Source organism: Typopeltis vanoorti, chromosome 25 (genome assembly GCF_054136105.1).
Source record: "Typopeltis vanoorti isolate ZY-2024b chromosome 25, IOZ_Tvanoo_1.0, whole genome shotgun sequence".
Classification (NCBI taxonomy): Eukaryota; Metazoa; Arthropoda; class Arachnida; order Uropygi; family Thelyphonidae; genus Typopeltis; species Typopeltis vanoorti.
Window position 1 is genome coordinate 56,093,264 of NC_143573.1, and position 18,908 is coordinate 56,112,171.

The following is an 18,908-nucleotide window of genomic DNA, read 5'->3' on the forward strand; positions in this document are numbered from 1 at the left end:
AATTTGATTTGCTTTTATAATAAAGTAACAACAGTGGTTTATGAGGGAATGGCGTATGCTGCCATTTTTTTTAAGAAAGGAATATGACAGAGTGCCACATAAGCTGATATTTAAGTAAATTACAGTACATGGATTTAGATGTCAGGTTAGTGAATTCAGTTGGGAATTGGCTGTCTGATAGATACCAGAGAGTTGCACACAAGGGAGTGGTATTAAGGAAGCAAAAAGATTTCAAGTGGGGGTCTCATAGGGCTGTCAATAGACTGTATGGAAATATTGAGTTGTTTGCAGATGATGCTAAGTTGGAAAGAGTTGTTAGTAACAGTGCAGATATGGTTCCCTTCAAGAGTATTTGAATTAGCTGGACAACAGATTGTCAAATGAATGGGGATATCAATTTAATTTAAGTAAATGTCAAGTCTTGAAGTTTGAGATGTTGAAGGAAGTGGGGAAGACAAGGGATCTTGCAGTGATGATTGATAGAAACCTGATGTTCATGGGACATATTGCAAAGGTGGTGACAGTAACTCAGAGGATTGCTGCAATACTAAGAAGGATGCTGACCAGCAGAGACAGAACAGTTATGATTCCATTGTATAAATCCCTGATCAGACTACACCTGGGCTATTATGCTGAGATTTGGTCCCCAGAATTTGAAGGGGATAAATTAACCTTGAAAACAGTATGGAGGTGAATAAAAAAAAAATGGTATCAGGACTGTACAATGTTATGAGGATAGACTGACGGAATGTGGACTGCAAAATTGGGGCACTAGTGTCGTTAGTGAATGTGGCGGTCGTGTTGAGTTGTGCTGGAAAACGTGTTTTTAAATTAAAGTATAGTGTGCCTTTTGGTCTCAAATTGTGCTGCAGTTGTGCTTCGGTTGGATACAAGTGTCCTTCAGTGGTTATTGTTTGGAACTCTGTTGTATATATTGTGTCTGTGCTGCTGTTTGTTTCACTACTTCAGCAACTAAAGATGGCATCCAACAAGAGATGTACGTCAGCGGCTCGAAGTACTTCTATACGAAAGAAAGTCTGGCTCTGCGTTTTTTCGCAGTGGATGTGTTGTGGAAACTGTTATATGTATGCACCGAGGAATGTGAAGGATCTGTGGACTGTTTGGCTAAATGAGAAGAATGAAAACATCGACATATGTGAGAAGTGTCAGGATAGGATGGAGCGATTAGGAATGGAAGCAGATATCGGGACTGTAATGGATGAACTTCGGCAGGAGTTCGGGAAAATGAAAAGTTATCTTCATATTTTGCAAGAGAAATTGGAAGTGCTCAGTAAGGGGTTTCTGGAAATTAAAACCAAGTTAAATGGGTTGAATAGAGAAATTAGGGCTATGTAGATTACTCTAGCTGAAGTAACTAGAACAGGATTAAGTATGGGAGAGTCTTTGGTGATTGATGAAGAAATAAGTAGCATGGGAGTGATTGGGAGTCAACAGAATGAAAGCACAAGAGGTATAGAAGAAACGAGATATCGTGAGAGTGAGGGAGTAAGTAAAAGAGCATCGAGTAATGAAATTGGGAGAGTCAAATGCTGAATAGCTTAGGAAATTAGACTGTGAGTGACTCTTGTTTGGACTTGAATGAAGTTATGAGTGCTAAAATATATGGTGATTCTAAGATTAAGGGTATGGAGAGTGGTATACCTGAGGAATGCTTGGCTGGTGGAACAATAGGGAGAGTGGCTTTAGCAATAAAGAGAGGGCATGATGCAGAAAAGATGATAGTTATAGTGGGTACAAATGACCTGAGTGGTAGTATAAATCGGGTAGCAAAAGATTTAAGAACATTGTTAGATATCATGAAGAAGAAAAGTGTCAATGGGAGGATAGTGTGTGTGCTGCCTCGTTTTGACAATTATGAGTTAAGTAGATGAGCGATGATAATGAATGATATGATTGCAAAAATGTGCAAAAAAAGAGGTCTGGAATTTGTTGATGTCTTGAATGTGTTTGAATGCAAAAGACAGCTGTATGCAAGAGATGGGTCATCTGAACATGGAAGGTCATAAGCAATTGAAGAAGTTACTGTTTTCTGAACAAGTTGAAGTAATTGGGCAGGGAAACTAAAATTGAAAAGGTTGAGTTTAAGAGGTAGAAACTTAAACTTAAGCAGTGATTGTATAATTGTTTTCCTTATTTGCAGAATAAATTGCAGAATAGAGGGGATAAAAATCGCATGGGACTACTGAAATTAGTGACATGTATATCAGTTCTAAAGCTGGTACAAGAACTAAAGGGAATCTGCAAATTTTGTATACTAATGCAAGAAGCATTTGAAATAACAGAGAAGAATTTTTGGCATTAGTCTGTCAATCTCACCAAAAGTTGTAGGCATTAGTGAAACTTGGCTGTCAGCAGAAGATGTGGTCACTGGAATTGAATGCGATGGATACAGTATTTTTAGGGAGGATAGAGAAGATAGAACGGGGGGGAGGAGTACTGTTCATGATAGCCGATGAGTTGCAGCCAAAGAAAGTAGTATATCAAGATGATAGACATGTGAAAGATAGTACATTTGAGGCGGACTGGTGTGAAATAGTGACTAATGCAACCAAATATACAGTTGGTTGTTCCTATAGGTCAGAGGGTATAGGGGGTGATATTGAATTCATGCATCACCAAATTAGAGCAATGAGTGCAGGGTTAGTGATTATTATGGGGGATTTTAATTATGGTGATATCAATTGGAAGTAGGAAATATCACGTGGCAAAAAGGAAATCCAATTCATACATCTTCTATGAGATAATTACTTGAAACAGCACATGACTGAAGGAACACATGGTGTGTGAGTGTTGGACCTGGTCATTGGTTCAGAGGATATATTCATAAGTAAGGTGTCCTCGTTACCTCCAATTGGTGAGAGTGAGTATTGAGTTAGGAGGTTACAAAATTTGTGGATTTCTCTCTTAAGAAGAGGTATATACAGAACTACAAGTTCGGCAGTTATAACAAGCTTTGGAGTGAGCTTGCAGCAGTCCCATGGCAGAATATATTGCAGGAGAAAGTATGTTAATCAGTGCATGGGATAAAATCAGCGGGTATCTGAGGAAGGCAATATCAGATTGTGTCCCCATGGTCAGGAAGACAAACAAGGCAGGCATTAGATGGATGAGTAGTAGTATCAAACTTGATCTGCAAAAAAAAAAATGTTATGGAGAATTTACAAGGAGAAAGGCGATGAGTACACCCATGAGCAGTACAAGGCTCAAGCTAGGAAGGTTACCAGCATAGTAAGAAAAGCTAAATCAGATTATGAGAAGATCTTAACCAAGGAGATCAAGAGTAATCCCAAAGAGTTTTTCCTGGCAAGTAAAAAGAAGAATGACTTTGGAAGGATAACCTTAGTGGGTTCTGATGGTATTCAGGTGACCAATTCAGATATAACAGTAGAGTTACTGAGTGATCACTTTTCAAAGGTCTGTCACCCAAGTGAGGATATCTCTGTACCTGTAGCAATAACTAATGTGAGAATTGAAGTTAATAAATCAGAGGTACTTAGTATATTGCAGAATTTAAATGCAAACACTGCTGCAGGTTTAGATGGAATATCAACTTGGGTTTTGCATGAATGTGCGAAGGAATTGTTACCTCCTCTTACTTGGTTATTTAACTTAAGTTTGAACTCTGGTATGGTCCATAGGGAGTGGAAGGAAGGCAAAGTGGTTCCTTTGCATAAAGGTGGCTCTAAGACTGAGGTAGTTAATTACTGACATAGGTAATGTTGGGAGTGGTGGTAAAAATATTGGAAAAGTTGGTTAAAGACAGAATTCGAGGATGAGTGGATCAGAATATGATACTCAATAAGGGCCAATATGGTTTTGCTAAAGGTCGATCCTGCCTTAGCAATTTTTTAACTTTTTCTAATAGAATGACATCTGAGTTGGACAAAGGAAATGGCTACGCAGGGAGAGATACCAGAAAGTGGTGTATCGAGGAGCAGAGTCCAGGATGAGGCAGGTAACCAGTGGTGTGTCTGAGGACTCTGTGCTTGGGCCATTGTTGTTTAATTTGTACATAAATGATATAAGAAATGGCTTAAAGGGAGACATTCAGTTGTTTGCTGATGATGCAAAGTTAGGTAGCGCAATTAAAAATCAAGCTGATGTTGAGAGTTTGCAGGATGATTTAAATAAGCTTGTAAAATGAGCGAAAGGAAATGGATGTCAGTTCAATGTGGAAAAGTGTAAAGTTATGCATTTTGGGATTAAAAGATTACCAGCTGTGTACTGCATTGATGGAATGGTACTCGAAGATATTGATGGGGCTAAGGATTTGGGGGTGTTGGTGGATAGGGAGATGACGTTCAGGGGACACATTGCTAAGGTGTCGAAGATTGCACATAGGATTACTTGGTTGTTGAGGAACACACTGGCATCCAGAGATAAAGAGGTTATTATTCCCCTTTATAAAGCATTGATACTTCCACATTTGGATTACTGTGCTCAGGTCTGGTCACTTGGATTCCTTGGAGATGAGGAGGGTGTGAAGAGGGTTCAGAGGAGAGTAATTAAGTTCTTGGGTGATGTAAAAAATGCTCTCTCCATTAATAGATTATATTTGGTTTTTATAAGATCGATGAAGGGGAAATATTTCAGCTGTGTGATAGTGATAGAAGAACAAGAGGTCATCCCTGCAAATTAAGGAAAAAGTGTGGTTAATAAGGGTGTGAGAACTTGATTTCGGCTGGATGGTGGTGAATGAGTGGAATCCATTGTTTGACTCAGTTGTGAAATCTTCGTCTGTAGATGAATTCAAGAAGAGGTATGATAGATATTGTTTTCATAGTTTAGGTCTCCCACAATGAGTCTATTGACTCCATGGAGATACCCGTAATAATAAATTTTATTAGAAGGAAAGTGATATGATTGAGACATTTAGACTGGTGAGAGGTAGTTACAGTGTTGACGCTGGGGAGTTTTTTTGTATGGTAGAACAAGGATATTGAGAATGGACAAAGGCCAATCCTGGAAGTTGCAAAAGAAAGTCATGAGCAAGAGGGTGAAGAGTGGTGGTTAAACTATGGAATGCATTGCATAATAGGTCTGCGAGAATAAGAATGTGAATGAGTTCGAGTGGTATGATAGACTTTATGTTGTCTGTTATGGACCTTCCACTGTGATTCTTGTGACTCCATGGGGGTCCTGAATCATAATCATAATAATAATGAAAATTTTCCACTTTCATATGAGATGTCCAGATAAATATTCTCTCCTGCCCCTAGGGATATGTTTAATTTGATCACAATGTGAAAGCTTATTTAATTTTTAAGACTGAAAAATTTAACAGTTAATATGGATATAAAGAATAGAGTAGGATTTTGCCCAAGATTCTCTGGGATTATGTTCCTGAAAAATTTTGCAAAGAAAATTAGCAATGTGATGTTAAAACACTGGTAAAGCATAGTTTTTTTCCTAAAGTTGAGGCAGGTAATACCACTTTTTTTTCCAGTCTTATTTGAGCATTATAATGGAATTGCCCCATCATTGAAATTTTCTAGAATGTAACACCAGTGGCAACATCCTACTGTATTTGTAGTTTGATCATTCTGTATGAACATCTTCTCTTTCAATTTATTATTGAATTTCAGAAGCGATAGCAATTTATATTTTTCCTTTGTTTCTTATAGGAAACGCATTGTTGATGGAGGTGGGAATTATCCATTTTGTCTTACGCTCTTTGAGGATTATCTTTATTGGTCTGACTGGAATAGTGATACAATTTTCATGATTAATAAGTTTTCTGGTCAAAATAAAATTCCAGTTTTACATGGAAATTCAAAGGCATTAACCATCTCAGTAGTGCATTCTGTCCAGCAACCAAGAGGTAAATTGCTCCTTTTGTTATAAATTTTCATGTGTTTATAATTATAAACACGAAGGTATCTATATACATATTAATATAGAAAACTTCTGAGATTAAAAGTCTTCATTTCTGTCTGATTTGAATGGATTTATGATAGTTGTGTTTCTTCAGGCATCTTTTCATAAAGTTTTTTGGGAGGATTGGGTGTTTGGAATAATTAACATTGGGATGAGAACTGGACATTATTAGAGAATGTAAGCAATTCTAAGTTAAAATAACTGGAAGGATGATTGTTAAGTGATCTTATGTGGTTCGGTTCTGTAGTTATACAGTGCAGATTTGTAAAAGGATAATCTTATTTTATTAACTTCATCTGTATAAGCAGTCATAAAAGGAATGGAATAATTACTTTGATTACAGTATTGAGATGTTATGATAACATGATAAAATTGCATGATAACATAAGATTATTTTTAGGTTGAAAGAGTTGGGAATGAACGAAGTAAGGTACTTAACTAGTAGACTGAAAGAGAGATATCAGCTATAACAGTTAATTTATTGGACCCATTGTCACATCCCTCCATCAGGAAAAATATAAAGCTGATACAATAAGATTTCAAAGTAATTTTTAATTCTGTCACTGTAGACAAAATGGTGCTAACATATTAATGTGTCAATATAGAATGATATTCTTAAATATCATCATAGAATGTAGTGTGGTTTGGCTGTTATTCTAATACATAGTATTACCAGAGCATAAGAATAAAATGGTTCTATTGTTTGATTTACAGGGATGAAATGGAAACTCGAGACACAGACTGTGGATATCTCATACAGAAAACAGCGCCTAACATATATATTTATATTATATAACATAATGTATATAGAAGCTAACATCTATCTCTATATAGAACGTAATATCCTAATGCACGTGTATCCTAATCAACATGTATGATGAACACATAGAAAGGCTTATGTGTTCGTAATACATGTTGATTAATTTTGACGGTATATATTAGAACACAGACTGATAAGTAAATAATTAATTTATTGACTTACTGCTGATATTTCACTAGTATTCTACCCAGCATCTTCAGAGCACAAAAAAGAGTTTGTCATAGTGCATGAGACAACAACAATCTCTTGTAACAATGGGACTAGTTATAACAATTGTAGCTACAACACAAAGACTAAAATCCTAATTAGGCACCCTCTATGTTTAAAAAAAAAACACATCAGAGATAACAGGTATTAGTTATGTCTTAAGATTACTGTCTCCCAAATCTTAGGCAAATTTATACAGCCATACTTGTTGAGGTTCGGAGTATGTTTCAAGGCCTCTGTTGATTCTATGAACAATCTCTCTGACTTGTAAAAGCTTCTGTGTAGTATGTTAGTTTTCTTCCAGTTGATCCTCTGTGCATGGGTATCCAAAGCATGGTCTGCTAGACCCCACTTACCATATGCCGGATGTATTTTCTATGTTCACTGAGGCAGATGTCCACAGTTCTTCCCGTTTGACCGTAGTAAGCTTGATCACATGAACAGGGTACCTCATGGACTCCTGGATGTGATAAGGGAGAGATGCTGTCCTTGGGTGAATGGATGAGAGTATCCAATTTGATATATGGTCTAAGTACAGTGCGTAGTTGATGTTTAATGAGCACTCTAGATATCTTTTCTGATGTGCCTTTAATGTATGGGATGGTGACAGTTTTGCTGTAGTTCTCTGTGGTGGACTTGGGGGGGGGGGTATTTCTGGGGAGCATTTATTATTATTATTATTAAACAAGACCTCATGGAGTCAAAGACTCATCTAGGAGGTCCTTTATTCTCACACACATCTCATCATACCGGATCTTAAACACATTCAAACTCCTTGCAGACACCACACTCTCAGGCAAGGCATTCCAATCACTCACAACTCTGCACGAAAAAAACCTGCCTCTCACTCCCCTACTCACACCCTCTTTATACAGTTTCCAGGGATGACCTCTGGTTCTCCCCTGATCTCCCACTATTCTCTGTAGAACTTCTCCAGCATTGATCCTATAACAACCCCTTACCAACTAGTAGGTCTCTATCATATCTCCCCTCTTCCTTTTCTCCACTAGACTCTGCAAATTACATCTTTTCAATCTTTCCTCATACTCGACATTCCAGAGATCAGAAACTACCTTAGTCAGTCGCCTTTGGACCCTTTCCAACATCTCTTCATCCTTCTGAAAACCAGGTGACAAAATCTGGGCACAATAGTCAATGTGTGGCCTAATCAAAGCCTTATATAATGGAACAAGAATCTCCATACTTCTACACGTCAGTGTCCTCCGCATCATTCCCAGAAGTCTTTGTGTTGTCTTCACAATTTTGGCGATGTGTCCCCTAAATTTTAGATCCTTATCCACTATCACCCCCAGATCTCTTATTTCCTCTACTTCCAACAATATATTCTCACCAAGCATAAATTCTACATCCCATCTTTCTTTTCCAAATTTTAAAACCTTACATTTTGCAACATTGAACTCACATCCCCATTTGCTTGCCCAATCACTCAATTTATTCAAGTCTTCTTGCAAGGCCACATCTTCACTACTCTTTATGGTTCGTCCCAACTTTGCATCATCTGCAAACAACTGAATATCTCCATCCAAATCTTCACCAATATCATTAATATACAAGTTAAATAGTAATGGCACTAAAACAGATCCCTGAGGCACTCCACTAGTGACTTTCCTTTTCCTGGATATTGCAAACCCATACACAACTTATTGATACTTATCAGATAGCCAGTCTCCAATCCAATGCACTAATCTAATATCCAACCCCATCTGCTCTAGTTTGACTGTCAACTTATCATGAGGTACTCTATCAAAAGCTTTTGCGAAATCCAAGTATATTACTGTGTATCCTTCTCCTCTGTCCAAGGAAGCAGTCACTTTATTGTAATAAGTAAGTAGATTACTAAAACATGACCTCCGTTTAGCAAATCCATGCTGTCCGTCAAAGATTATACCATTGTTGTCAACCCAACTCTGGATCCTAGTTCTCACAAGCTTCTCCAACAACTTAACCACAACACCTGACACACAGATAGGCCTATAGTTTGATGCTTGAGTTCGATCACCTCCTTTATGAAGTGGCACAATCTTGCCCTCCTTCCACTCTTTAGGAACTTGACCAAGTGCAAGACTCGTATTAAAAAAATATGTCAAGGCAGGTGTCAACTCTCTGGCACATTCCTTCAGAATACGCAGTGATATATTATCAAGTCCCACAGCCTTATTTACATCTAGTTTACTCAACTCCCCAAACACCTCTTGCTCACTTACAGTCTGTCTCTCCTCCCCATCATCAACTGCTCTTAATCTCTCCATGAAGTCACATTCACAAGATTGAAAGATCTTTATGAACTGCTCATTAAGTATCTCCACCACACATTCTGCAACAGCTGTCTTTATACCATTTCCTCCAATCAATGTCATCCTTCCATAATCATTTTTTCTTTTGCTGGCTACATATCGAAAGAACTCCCTAGGATGCTTTTTAGCTTCATTAGCTAACTGCTGTTCATACCTCTCTTTAGCTACTCTCACCAACCAAGTCACCCTCCTTGCCTGGTCTTTGTAGACCTCATGAAATTGGTTACTTCCACTTCTCTTATGCTGCCTCCACAATGCCCTTTTTCTCTGTATTGCATGCTTAATCTCTTTATTCATCCATCTCACACCTACCTTATTTAACCTTCTCACCCATGGTATACATTTAGACATTGCATCTACTAAATATTTTTTGAAAATCCCCCAAGCTGCATTGATCTCTTTTCCAGCTAACTCCTGATTCCATGCTACACCTGCAAGCTGTCTCCTGAGCTCTTCATAATCATCCCCCTTGTAGTTCCACATATACCCTTTTTTCACAGGGGTCCTTGCACTGCTGTCAACCATCCAAGTAATCACCTCATGGTCACTTTCACCAATTGGTGGATGATTTGATACCTCATTGATAATTACATCCTCCGATGAGATGACCAAATCCAAGACCCTTAATCCTCTTGTGCCCTCTGTTACATACTGTCTGAGGTAGTTATCCCTCAAAAACTCAAGAAACTCATTTTCTTTACTTCCAGTTGCTATCTCTTCATTCCAGTCTATATTGCCATAATTAAAATCACCCATAATGATCACCCTTTTCTTATTTGCTTGGCTTATTTGACTATACATTTCACTATCACCACCATCCACATTACCAGGTCTATAACAACATCCTACCAAGTATTTGATTCTATTCACCTCTATCTCACACCATACTGCCTCAAAACCACTGGCCCCATTTCCCTCTTGCATCTCTACCTTGTATGGACATAACTCTTTCTCTATCATCAATAGCACTCCCCCTCCCTTTTTACCCCTTCTATCCTCACGAAACACATCATACCTTTCCATCTCTATTCCTGTCAGGATGTCATCCTCATCTAACCATGTCTCACTTATTCTGACAATCTCTGGGTGCACAGACGCAATTAGTGCAACCATTTTATCCGCCTTGTTTCTTATACTTCTAGCATTGGTATACAAACACAACAACTCATTTCTGGATCTACAGCTAGTTCCACTGATACCACTCACTCGATGTGATCTCTCCATGCTGGACTGGGGCCATTTCCCTTTTTGCTTCTTCATTTTAGAACCCTTTGCAATTCCATCTGTTTCCTTTTGATCCCTGATCATCCCATTACTTTCCTGCCTACACATGCTCTCACCTCCTCTTGGAGCATCCACCTTTCTCACGCTGTGTATCCCTGACCACCCTGAGCCTCCCCGTTTCCCTGCTCCTCTTGCACACCCATTCTCTCATTTTCTATACTCATACCACTCACTTCCCCATTCATTTCCACTTCTCCTGTCTTACTCTCCTGCTCTTCCACATCACTCCCCTCTCGATCTGATTCATTCTCTCTATTCACTTCTCCACTTTCCAGCAGCAGTCTCTCCAAGCGACTCACACCATAACCACTCAAATGCAGTCCATCGCTCCCATACAGCTCACTTCGTCCCTCAAACTCATTCCACACATTAACAAACTGTACTCCCATCTCCTCGCACATTTCAGCCTGAATATTATTCATAATCCTTGCTCTCCGCCTCATTTCACCACAATCATACCTAGGCAACACACTGACTACCCTTCCTGTCACACTATTCTCCTTTATCTTTCCAAGCAGTCTCCTGACATTCATTTTGACATGCTCTTTGTTCTCTCTCAAATCATTTGTACCAATTAATACAATTAACTCTTTTGCTTGTTCCCGCCTCATATTCAATGCCTCAATCACTCTACTCATTTTACCGCCTGGAAAACATACCTTGCGCATTTTATCCTCTAGCACAACTTTAATAATGGAGTCGCCATACAACGCAACTCGCTCATCTTTTGTTAACTCTTTCATGCCATCATGATTTATTTTAATAGTTTTGACCTGAATTCTCTTAATTTCATTCCGCATCCATTTCATTTCTTGCTTCATCCAATCCAATTCACCTTCTGAACCTCGCAACACATTCTCTCTATCATTAAATCTTTCTAACTTTCTAACTCTCGATCCCCTCTTCTCACTTTTCATCTCATTCATCCTTCTTTTCCGTACTTTCGGTCCAACATACGTCCAACTTTCACTATCATTCTTCTCAATTTCACTCTCACATATCTTTCTTTGTTTCCGTACTTTCGGACTAACATGCGTCCAACTTTCGCTATCATTCTTCTCACTTTTACTGTCATTCATCTTTCTTTGGTTCAGTACTTTCGTTCCAACATGCGTCCAACTTTCGCCATCAGTCATTCTTTTTTCGCTATCGTTCATTCTTTCGATTTTTTTTACTTGCGATTTCTGCATCATGCCATTTCTACTTTCATTCGTTCTCTCAATTTCGTTTCTTTCCACCTCACTTTCGTCCCTTTTAACATCCGTTATGGTTGCCAAATCGCTCTTTTTCTTTTATCCTGATTTTTTTAACATTTTTTCGCCTGTCTTCCTTACCATCCTTCTCTTTCAAACGTGCACTCGCGACACAATCGGTACTAGCACTTGCTATCATCAACTTCATATTCGCATTCATCGATTCCTCGTTCAGGTCACATTTCGCACACACCCTTCTTCCATCCGCACTAAACATCCACAAATCATTTATGTAATCGAAGGAATACATATAACAGACCTCACACTTCACGAAACGACTGAAATCCAAATTAAAATCATGGAATGACAATGCCGCCGCCATTTTTTTTTTTTTTTCTCTGCAGGTTACTAGGTCTAATATTAACGATTTCGTATTTAGTTTAAGCAAGAAAAAAAACCCACACTAATAATATCGGTAGCGTACAACGTTTACAGCCACTCTTACTTAAACAATTACGCATATATACTTAATTATTCCTAGTAAAACTTATCTAAATCAGGAGCTCTTCAAAACACATTTGTAGCGCTTGACCCACTAGCACCCTCGTCAATTTAGTATTTAGTATTTTATTTTGTCTATCTTATGGGGATTATAGCCATTGGCTAAGAAGGTGTGGTATAAGTGAGAGAGTTCAGCAGTAAGAGCATTCTCATTGGAACAAATTGCTCTTGCTCTGTGGGTTAGTGTTTTTAGGATACCATACTGTTGGGATGGGTGATGCTGTGATTATTTGTGTAAATATCTTATTGTTTGTGGGTTTTCTATAAACTGAGAATGATGACTAACCATCTGGAAGACGTGATTAATGTATCCAGGATGGGCAGACATTTGTTAGCTTCCAGTTCCATTGTAAAGTGGATTTTTGGGTGTTGGCTATTTAAATACGCTATGAATGTATCCAACGTGTCTGGTCCATGTGGCCAAATAGCAAACACATCGGCAACATAGTGTAGCCAAAGCATTGGTTTGAGAGTGGCTGTATTGATAGCTAGCTTTTCCAGGTGTTCTATGTAGAAGTTGGCTGGGGGGGGGGGAGAGACTCTCCCTCCTTTGTCAAAAATTCTGCCCACCTAAAAAGTATTTTAGAAAACCATACCTTAAAAAGTTCAGACATAACAGTGAGTTTTGATATCACCTCACCATTCACAAATGTACTGCTAATTGAAACTCTTGATCTGCTGAAGTCACACTTTCAGTCTCATCCATAGTAATAAATCAATGTACAAAATCAGTTTTATTCTTGTTAAATAACACTCCAAGCACTGTTCAGAGATTTTCATGAGTGCATTTTTGATCTGCTGTGAGCAAGTGCAGCACACATCTTGCACAAAGCTTTTTCATTTGCAATTCTTCATGAAAAATATATCTTATACGTTCTTTTGAAATGCCTATAGTCTCAGCAATTTCACACACTTTGACTCTCCAGTCATCCAATACCCTATCGTGCACTTGATCAATGATTTCTGGTGTTGTTACACTTTTTGGACATCCTTCATGTGGATCATCTTCAAGGCTGGTATGGCCATGTTTAAACTCGGCAGCCCATTTCTTAATTGTCTTAATTATGCCTTCTAAGGCCGGAACAGGCCACGCTAGGCCTAAATCCTTGATACGCATGATGATGATGATGATGATGATGATGAACTTCAAATGGAATTCGTTCGGTGTTAAACCTTCTTTTACAAAGAATTTTATAACCGCACAATACTCAATTTTATTCATTTCAAGGGATGCAGACAACACTTTTGCTTCAGACAGCTGTATAAAACAAACTACTTAATAGAATTACTTGCAATTTCACTTAGATGCTTATGACAGAGGTACCGACTTAGAAAAAAAAAATCGTGCTGATAGTGTTGCCATCTATGGTCGAGGCCGAGAATGTTTCAGACCACCCACATCTATGTGCAGAACCATAACCTCTTTATTTCTCCATATCAAAATCCTCTTCATTACTGCCATAATTGTTATGTTTTCACAATTTTAACAATGTGACCCCTAAATTTAAAGTATCTGCCCACCATCACTCACCAATCTTTTCCACTTCCTTCAAAATTTCCCCATTTACTGTATACTGTGCATTTCATCCTTGACTATCAAATTTCAAAACCTTAGTTTACAAAACTAAAATAAATTTCTCACTCACTTGGCCACTCCCACAGTCTCTTCAGATTCTCCCATAAGGCCACACTACTCTACTTAGCATAGTTCTTCCTAACTTTGCATCATCTGCAAACTGCTGAATATATTCACTTAAGCCTGTCCCAATATCATTAACAAACAAATTAAACGATAATGGTCCCCCAAAAAACCCTGCAGCACACTGCTAGTGACCTCCTTCTTTTGAGATGCCACTTCCCTGCATGTGCAACTTACTGATAGCCAATCACTTATCCAACTTGCTGGTCTCTCATCCAATCTCATGAGTTTCATTTTAATTACCAGCTTGTTGTGTGGCAATCTATCAAAGACCTTTGAAAAATCCTAGTGGTTTGTAAACTGGATGCTCTATATAGGTAAGATGTGCAAGAGTATTTTCTACCACTGCATATTTCCCTTCTTTTTTTTCTTTTCAATTTTTGTAACGTTAAATATGAAACTAAATCTAAATAGGTATAGTGTCTCTGCACTCTCAAAAAAAGATCTCCATATAAAAATAAAAATAAAAAAAATGTAAAAATCACTCAAAAAATCTTTCTTATTCACTTTACTAACATCCATGGCATCAACAGTAACTTAAATGATGTGCATCATCATTATCTTCAGTCATCCAAACCTGATGTTCTGTTTTTGACTGAACATCAGATTTCTATTAAATCAACCACATCTCATTTTAACTGTTTAAATTACACCCTGTATCACTCCTTCTGCCATAAGGAAAGTACTTGTGCTTCTGTGTATTCTAGGATGTTCCTTACCAAAGTATACCTAACCTGCAATCTCACCTTTTTGACCTTCTGTGAAATTTCTTTGCCACATTTTGTTTCATTCATCTACCATTCTCCCAATTCTGAAAATCATTCTGACTTTTTGACTTCCTAGCTTCAAGACTTGATTTCATACAATCAAAATTTCCAAACAGTTAAGTTTACGATTTAAAGACTCTGGGTTAACAGGAGAAAAAGGAGGTGATATGATAGAAGTCTATATACTTCTGAATGAGTGTTATAGGATATTGTCTGATGAAATTTTTCATTATATGGAAGGTGGCGAGAGAACACTAAGGCATCCATGGAAGTTTGTTCACAGTTAAGAAAGTGGTAAGGGCTAGCGTTTTCTCTCACAGAACAGTGAGTGAGTGGAATAGTTTACCTTTAAAGCACTAGTTACCAACCTGTTTTGGATTATGTCCAACCTCAATGCCTCAAAGATTTTGATGCCCCCCTCTAGCATAATAAACAATCAAGTTCTGAAAAAGTATAATATAAATAGGCAAATAAAAAAGGAACATAGGTAAAATTGTTTTTAATTTGACTTTCTTCAATGAATATAAATTTTATATTACATTTTGTATAGTATAAAACATAAATCAAACTCAACTCGGGAAAATAAAATCCAAGTTAATGTGATCCTTGAGCTTATGCCTGCTGCAAAGAGTTTTTATTTGAGGTACTAATTTAGTCAATTTCAATCTCAAATCCTCACAGTTTGTGATATCCAGACAATTTCTTTTTTTTCAGTAACATGTCATTTACAACAGCATTCTTCAACCTTTTTACACCTGCGGACCGGGGAAAATAGGAGAAATATTTTGCGGACTGGCTGATGTCTAAGACAGAGACATAAACCAATGTAGATAGTATTTTATTTATTAAATCCAATTTTTGGCTAATGCGGCATCTGCTGCTGCTTACAGTTTAGAAAATTTGATATAAGTGGCTGGAGCATTGTTTCTGAGAGAGAAAGAAATTTTTGGCGGACCACCAGGAAATTTCTGCAGACCGGCACCTGTCTGCAGGCCACGAGTTGAAGAACAAGGATTTACAGCACAAAAATTCAACTAAATGTGACAATCGGAAGGGCAGCAGTAATTTTCTTGCAAACTAGTTGATTTGGGTATTTCATTTCTGTCTTGTCACAGATCCATGCCATTGTTCCTTTTATGTTGAATAAAGTTCTAATAGATCCATGATTTTGCATTTCTGAAAATTATTGATACTGCATAGCCACAACAATTAATTCCACTAGCATTGGCTGAGTTATTATTGTTATTATTATTACCACCCAATACCCCATAGGGTCAGACTCATCTGGGAGGTCATTTTATCATACATACAGCTCATCATACCATGCTTTAAACACACTCAAATTCTCTGCAGATGCCACACTCTCAGGTAAGGCATTCCAATCATTCACAACTCTGCATGAAAAAAAAAACCTGCCTCTTACTCCCCTGCTCACACCCTCTTTATACAGTTTCTAGGGAAGACCTCTGGTTCTCCACTGATCTCGCACTGTTTTCTGTAGAACCTCTCCAACATTGATCCTATAACAATCCCTTATTAACTTGTAGGTCTCTATCATATCTCCCCTCTTCCTCCTGTCCATCAGACTCTGCAAATTGCATCTTCTCAATCTTTCTTCATATTCAACATTCCAGAGGTCAGAAACTATCTTAGTTAGTCCCTCTGGACCCTTTCCAACATCTCTTTCAACTTTTGAAATCCAGGTGACCAAATCCAAGTCAGTCGCCTTTGGACCCTTTCCAACATCTCTTCATCCTTCTGAAAACCCAGTGACCAAATCTGGGCACAGTAGTGCATGTGTGGCCTAATCAAAGCCTTATACAGTGGAACAAGAATCTCTCTACTTCTACAAGTCAGTGTCCACTGCATCATTCCCAGAAACCTTTGTGTTGTCTTCACAATTTTAACAATGTGTCCCCTAAATTTCAAATCTTTATCCACTATCATCCCCAGATCTATTATTTCCATTCCTCCACCTCCAACAATATATCCCCCACCAAGCATAAATTCTACTTCACATAATAGTTTTTCCAAATTTTAAAACCTTACATTTTGCAACATTGAACTCTCATCTCCATTCCTATGCTCATTCACTCAATTTATTCAAGTCTTCTCATAAGGCCACAACATCTTCTCTACTCTTCATGGTTCGTCCCAACTTTGCATCATCTGCAAACAATTGAATATCCCCATCCAAATATTCGCCAAGATCATTAATATACAAGTTAAACAGTAATGGTCCCAAAACAGATCCCTGAGGCACACCACTAGTTTATTTATTTATGCTTATGGCTACATGAAACTGGTAAGTGAAAAGCACAATCACAATTTCCAGCAACAAATGATGAAAATCTTAACATATAAAAGTTCATTACATAAAAGGTGCAACCAGCTTTCTAAGTCTTTCCTTTTTTTTTTTTTTTATACATAAAGTAAAAGTAACTTGTCATAATCAAGCCAGGGACAATTATCGTCCTGCTGTAACAAGTATGACAAGGCTGCACAAAAACAATGGATCAAGTTGTTCCATGAATCGCAACACTAGAGGCTTTTGCTGTAGATTTGAGTAGTCTAACAAATCTACGATAGCAATTAGGAGTGGATGGAATTGCTCTAATGGTATGCTCGATTTGTTTCTGAAATGCAGTCCAGTTGGACCTGTGGAGGTTCCATCTAACGATTGGTGTTCCACTGATGACTGGGATTGATGTTCCTATTTCTATTAATATATGACGATGTTGACTATTAGGGAATCTGTTAAGGATGGTTCTGGTTGATGGAAGAGGGTGGTCTTCGGAATATTTAGTGACTATGCACATATATGGGGTGTAGGTTCTGTTCCATCTGGCTGAGTAAAGAATGCCATCCTGCTTGGCATCAAAATTCAAATACAAATTATATGTATCCATCCAGTTAGCTAGATTATTACCATCCCGGTTGTTAGAGGAATAGTCCCACATGGTGTGATGGGAATTGAAGTCACCAACATAGATAGCAGGGTGAGGAGGAGGTCAGTCCATCTGATCAGGCCAGGATTGCACTGGAGGTTTGTAAACATTGTATATGGTGATATTTTGAACATTAATACCTATGGAGTATTCTGTATCAGAAGCACTTTGGGTTATATCCTTGAGACCAGGCCAGATATAGGTTGCTAGACCATGCTTCAGGTGGCAGTTATGAGACACAAGAATGAGTACTGGAATCTTTAGTCTATTGAGGGCTGTGTCAGGTACATGGGTTTCCTGGAGAACTAAGACAATTGCTTTATCTTTGGCTATTTTGCCGATGACTTCGGCTTTCGATTTAGATAGCCCTCCTATATGTAGGGAACATATCTTGAGGTAGTGTTGATTAGGGGACTGTAACATATTTTTCGAAGCTTGCCCTCCACCTAAACAAGCAACGCGATCCTTGTTATTCCAGGTGACAATCGAGCCGGCATAGAACTTTTTATGTTTTGTATTCATCATAATTGTGAGTAGTGTGTAGGAGGCTTGGAAACCTTTGGACGCCTTGTTTGAGACAATTAGCTTCATGTTGCCTGTGATTCATCTCTGGGGCTTCTTTTGCCTGAAGAAGTAACAATGTACCACAAAGCAACACTACTGGCAGGGTGGGGGAGGGAGCATGGGAAGGCTGTCTCAACCCCCCCACACACACACACACCACAAGTGACTTTCTTTTTTCTGTATATCGCTCCCCCATATACAACTTGTTGATACCTATCAGATAGCCAGTCTCCAATCCAATGTACTAATCTAATATCCAACCCCATCTGCTGTAGTTTGACTGTCAACTTATCATGAGGTACTCTATCAAAAGCCTTTGTGAAATCCAAGTATATTACTATCTGTCCTTCTCCTCTGTCCAAGGGAACAGTCACTTTATTGTAATGTTGTATATGTTGGATCCTAGTTCTCACAACCTTCTCCAACAACTTAACCACAACACCTGACACACATATAGGATTATAGTTTGATGCTTGAGTTTGATCACCTCCTTTATGAAGTGTCACAACCTTGCCCTCCTTCCACTCCTTAGGAACTTGACCGAGTGCAAGACTCGCATTAAAAAATTATGTCAAGGCAGGTATCAACTCCCTGGCGCATTCCATCAGAATATGTGGTGATATATTATCAAGTTCCACAGCCTTATTAACAT

The 18,908-nt window shown here is 38.2% G+C and overlaps 1 protein-coding gene across 1 annotated transcript in view; it reads left to right on the forward strand.

The window, feature by feature from the left end:
- The window catches only part of LOC150092758 (low-density lipoprotein receptor-related protein 2-like), a 599,453-nt gene extending 593,588 nt beyond the window's left edge, over positions 1-5,865 (forward strand). The window contains exon 28 of the mRNA XM_090414271.1: positions 5,646-5,865. Coding sequence (XP_090270397.1) covers positions 5,646-5,865 — 220 coding nt within the window. The remainder of the gene's footprint in view (positions 1-5,645) is intronic.
- The last annotated feature ends 13,043 nt before the right edge of the window (positions 5,866-18,908 follow it).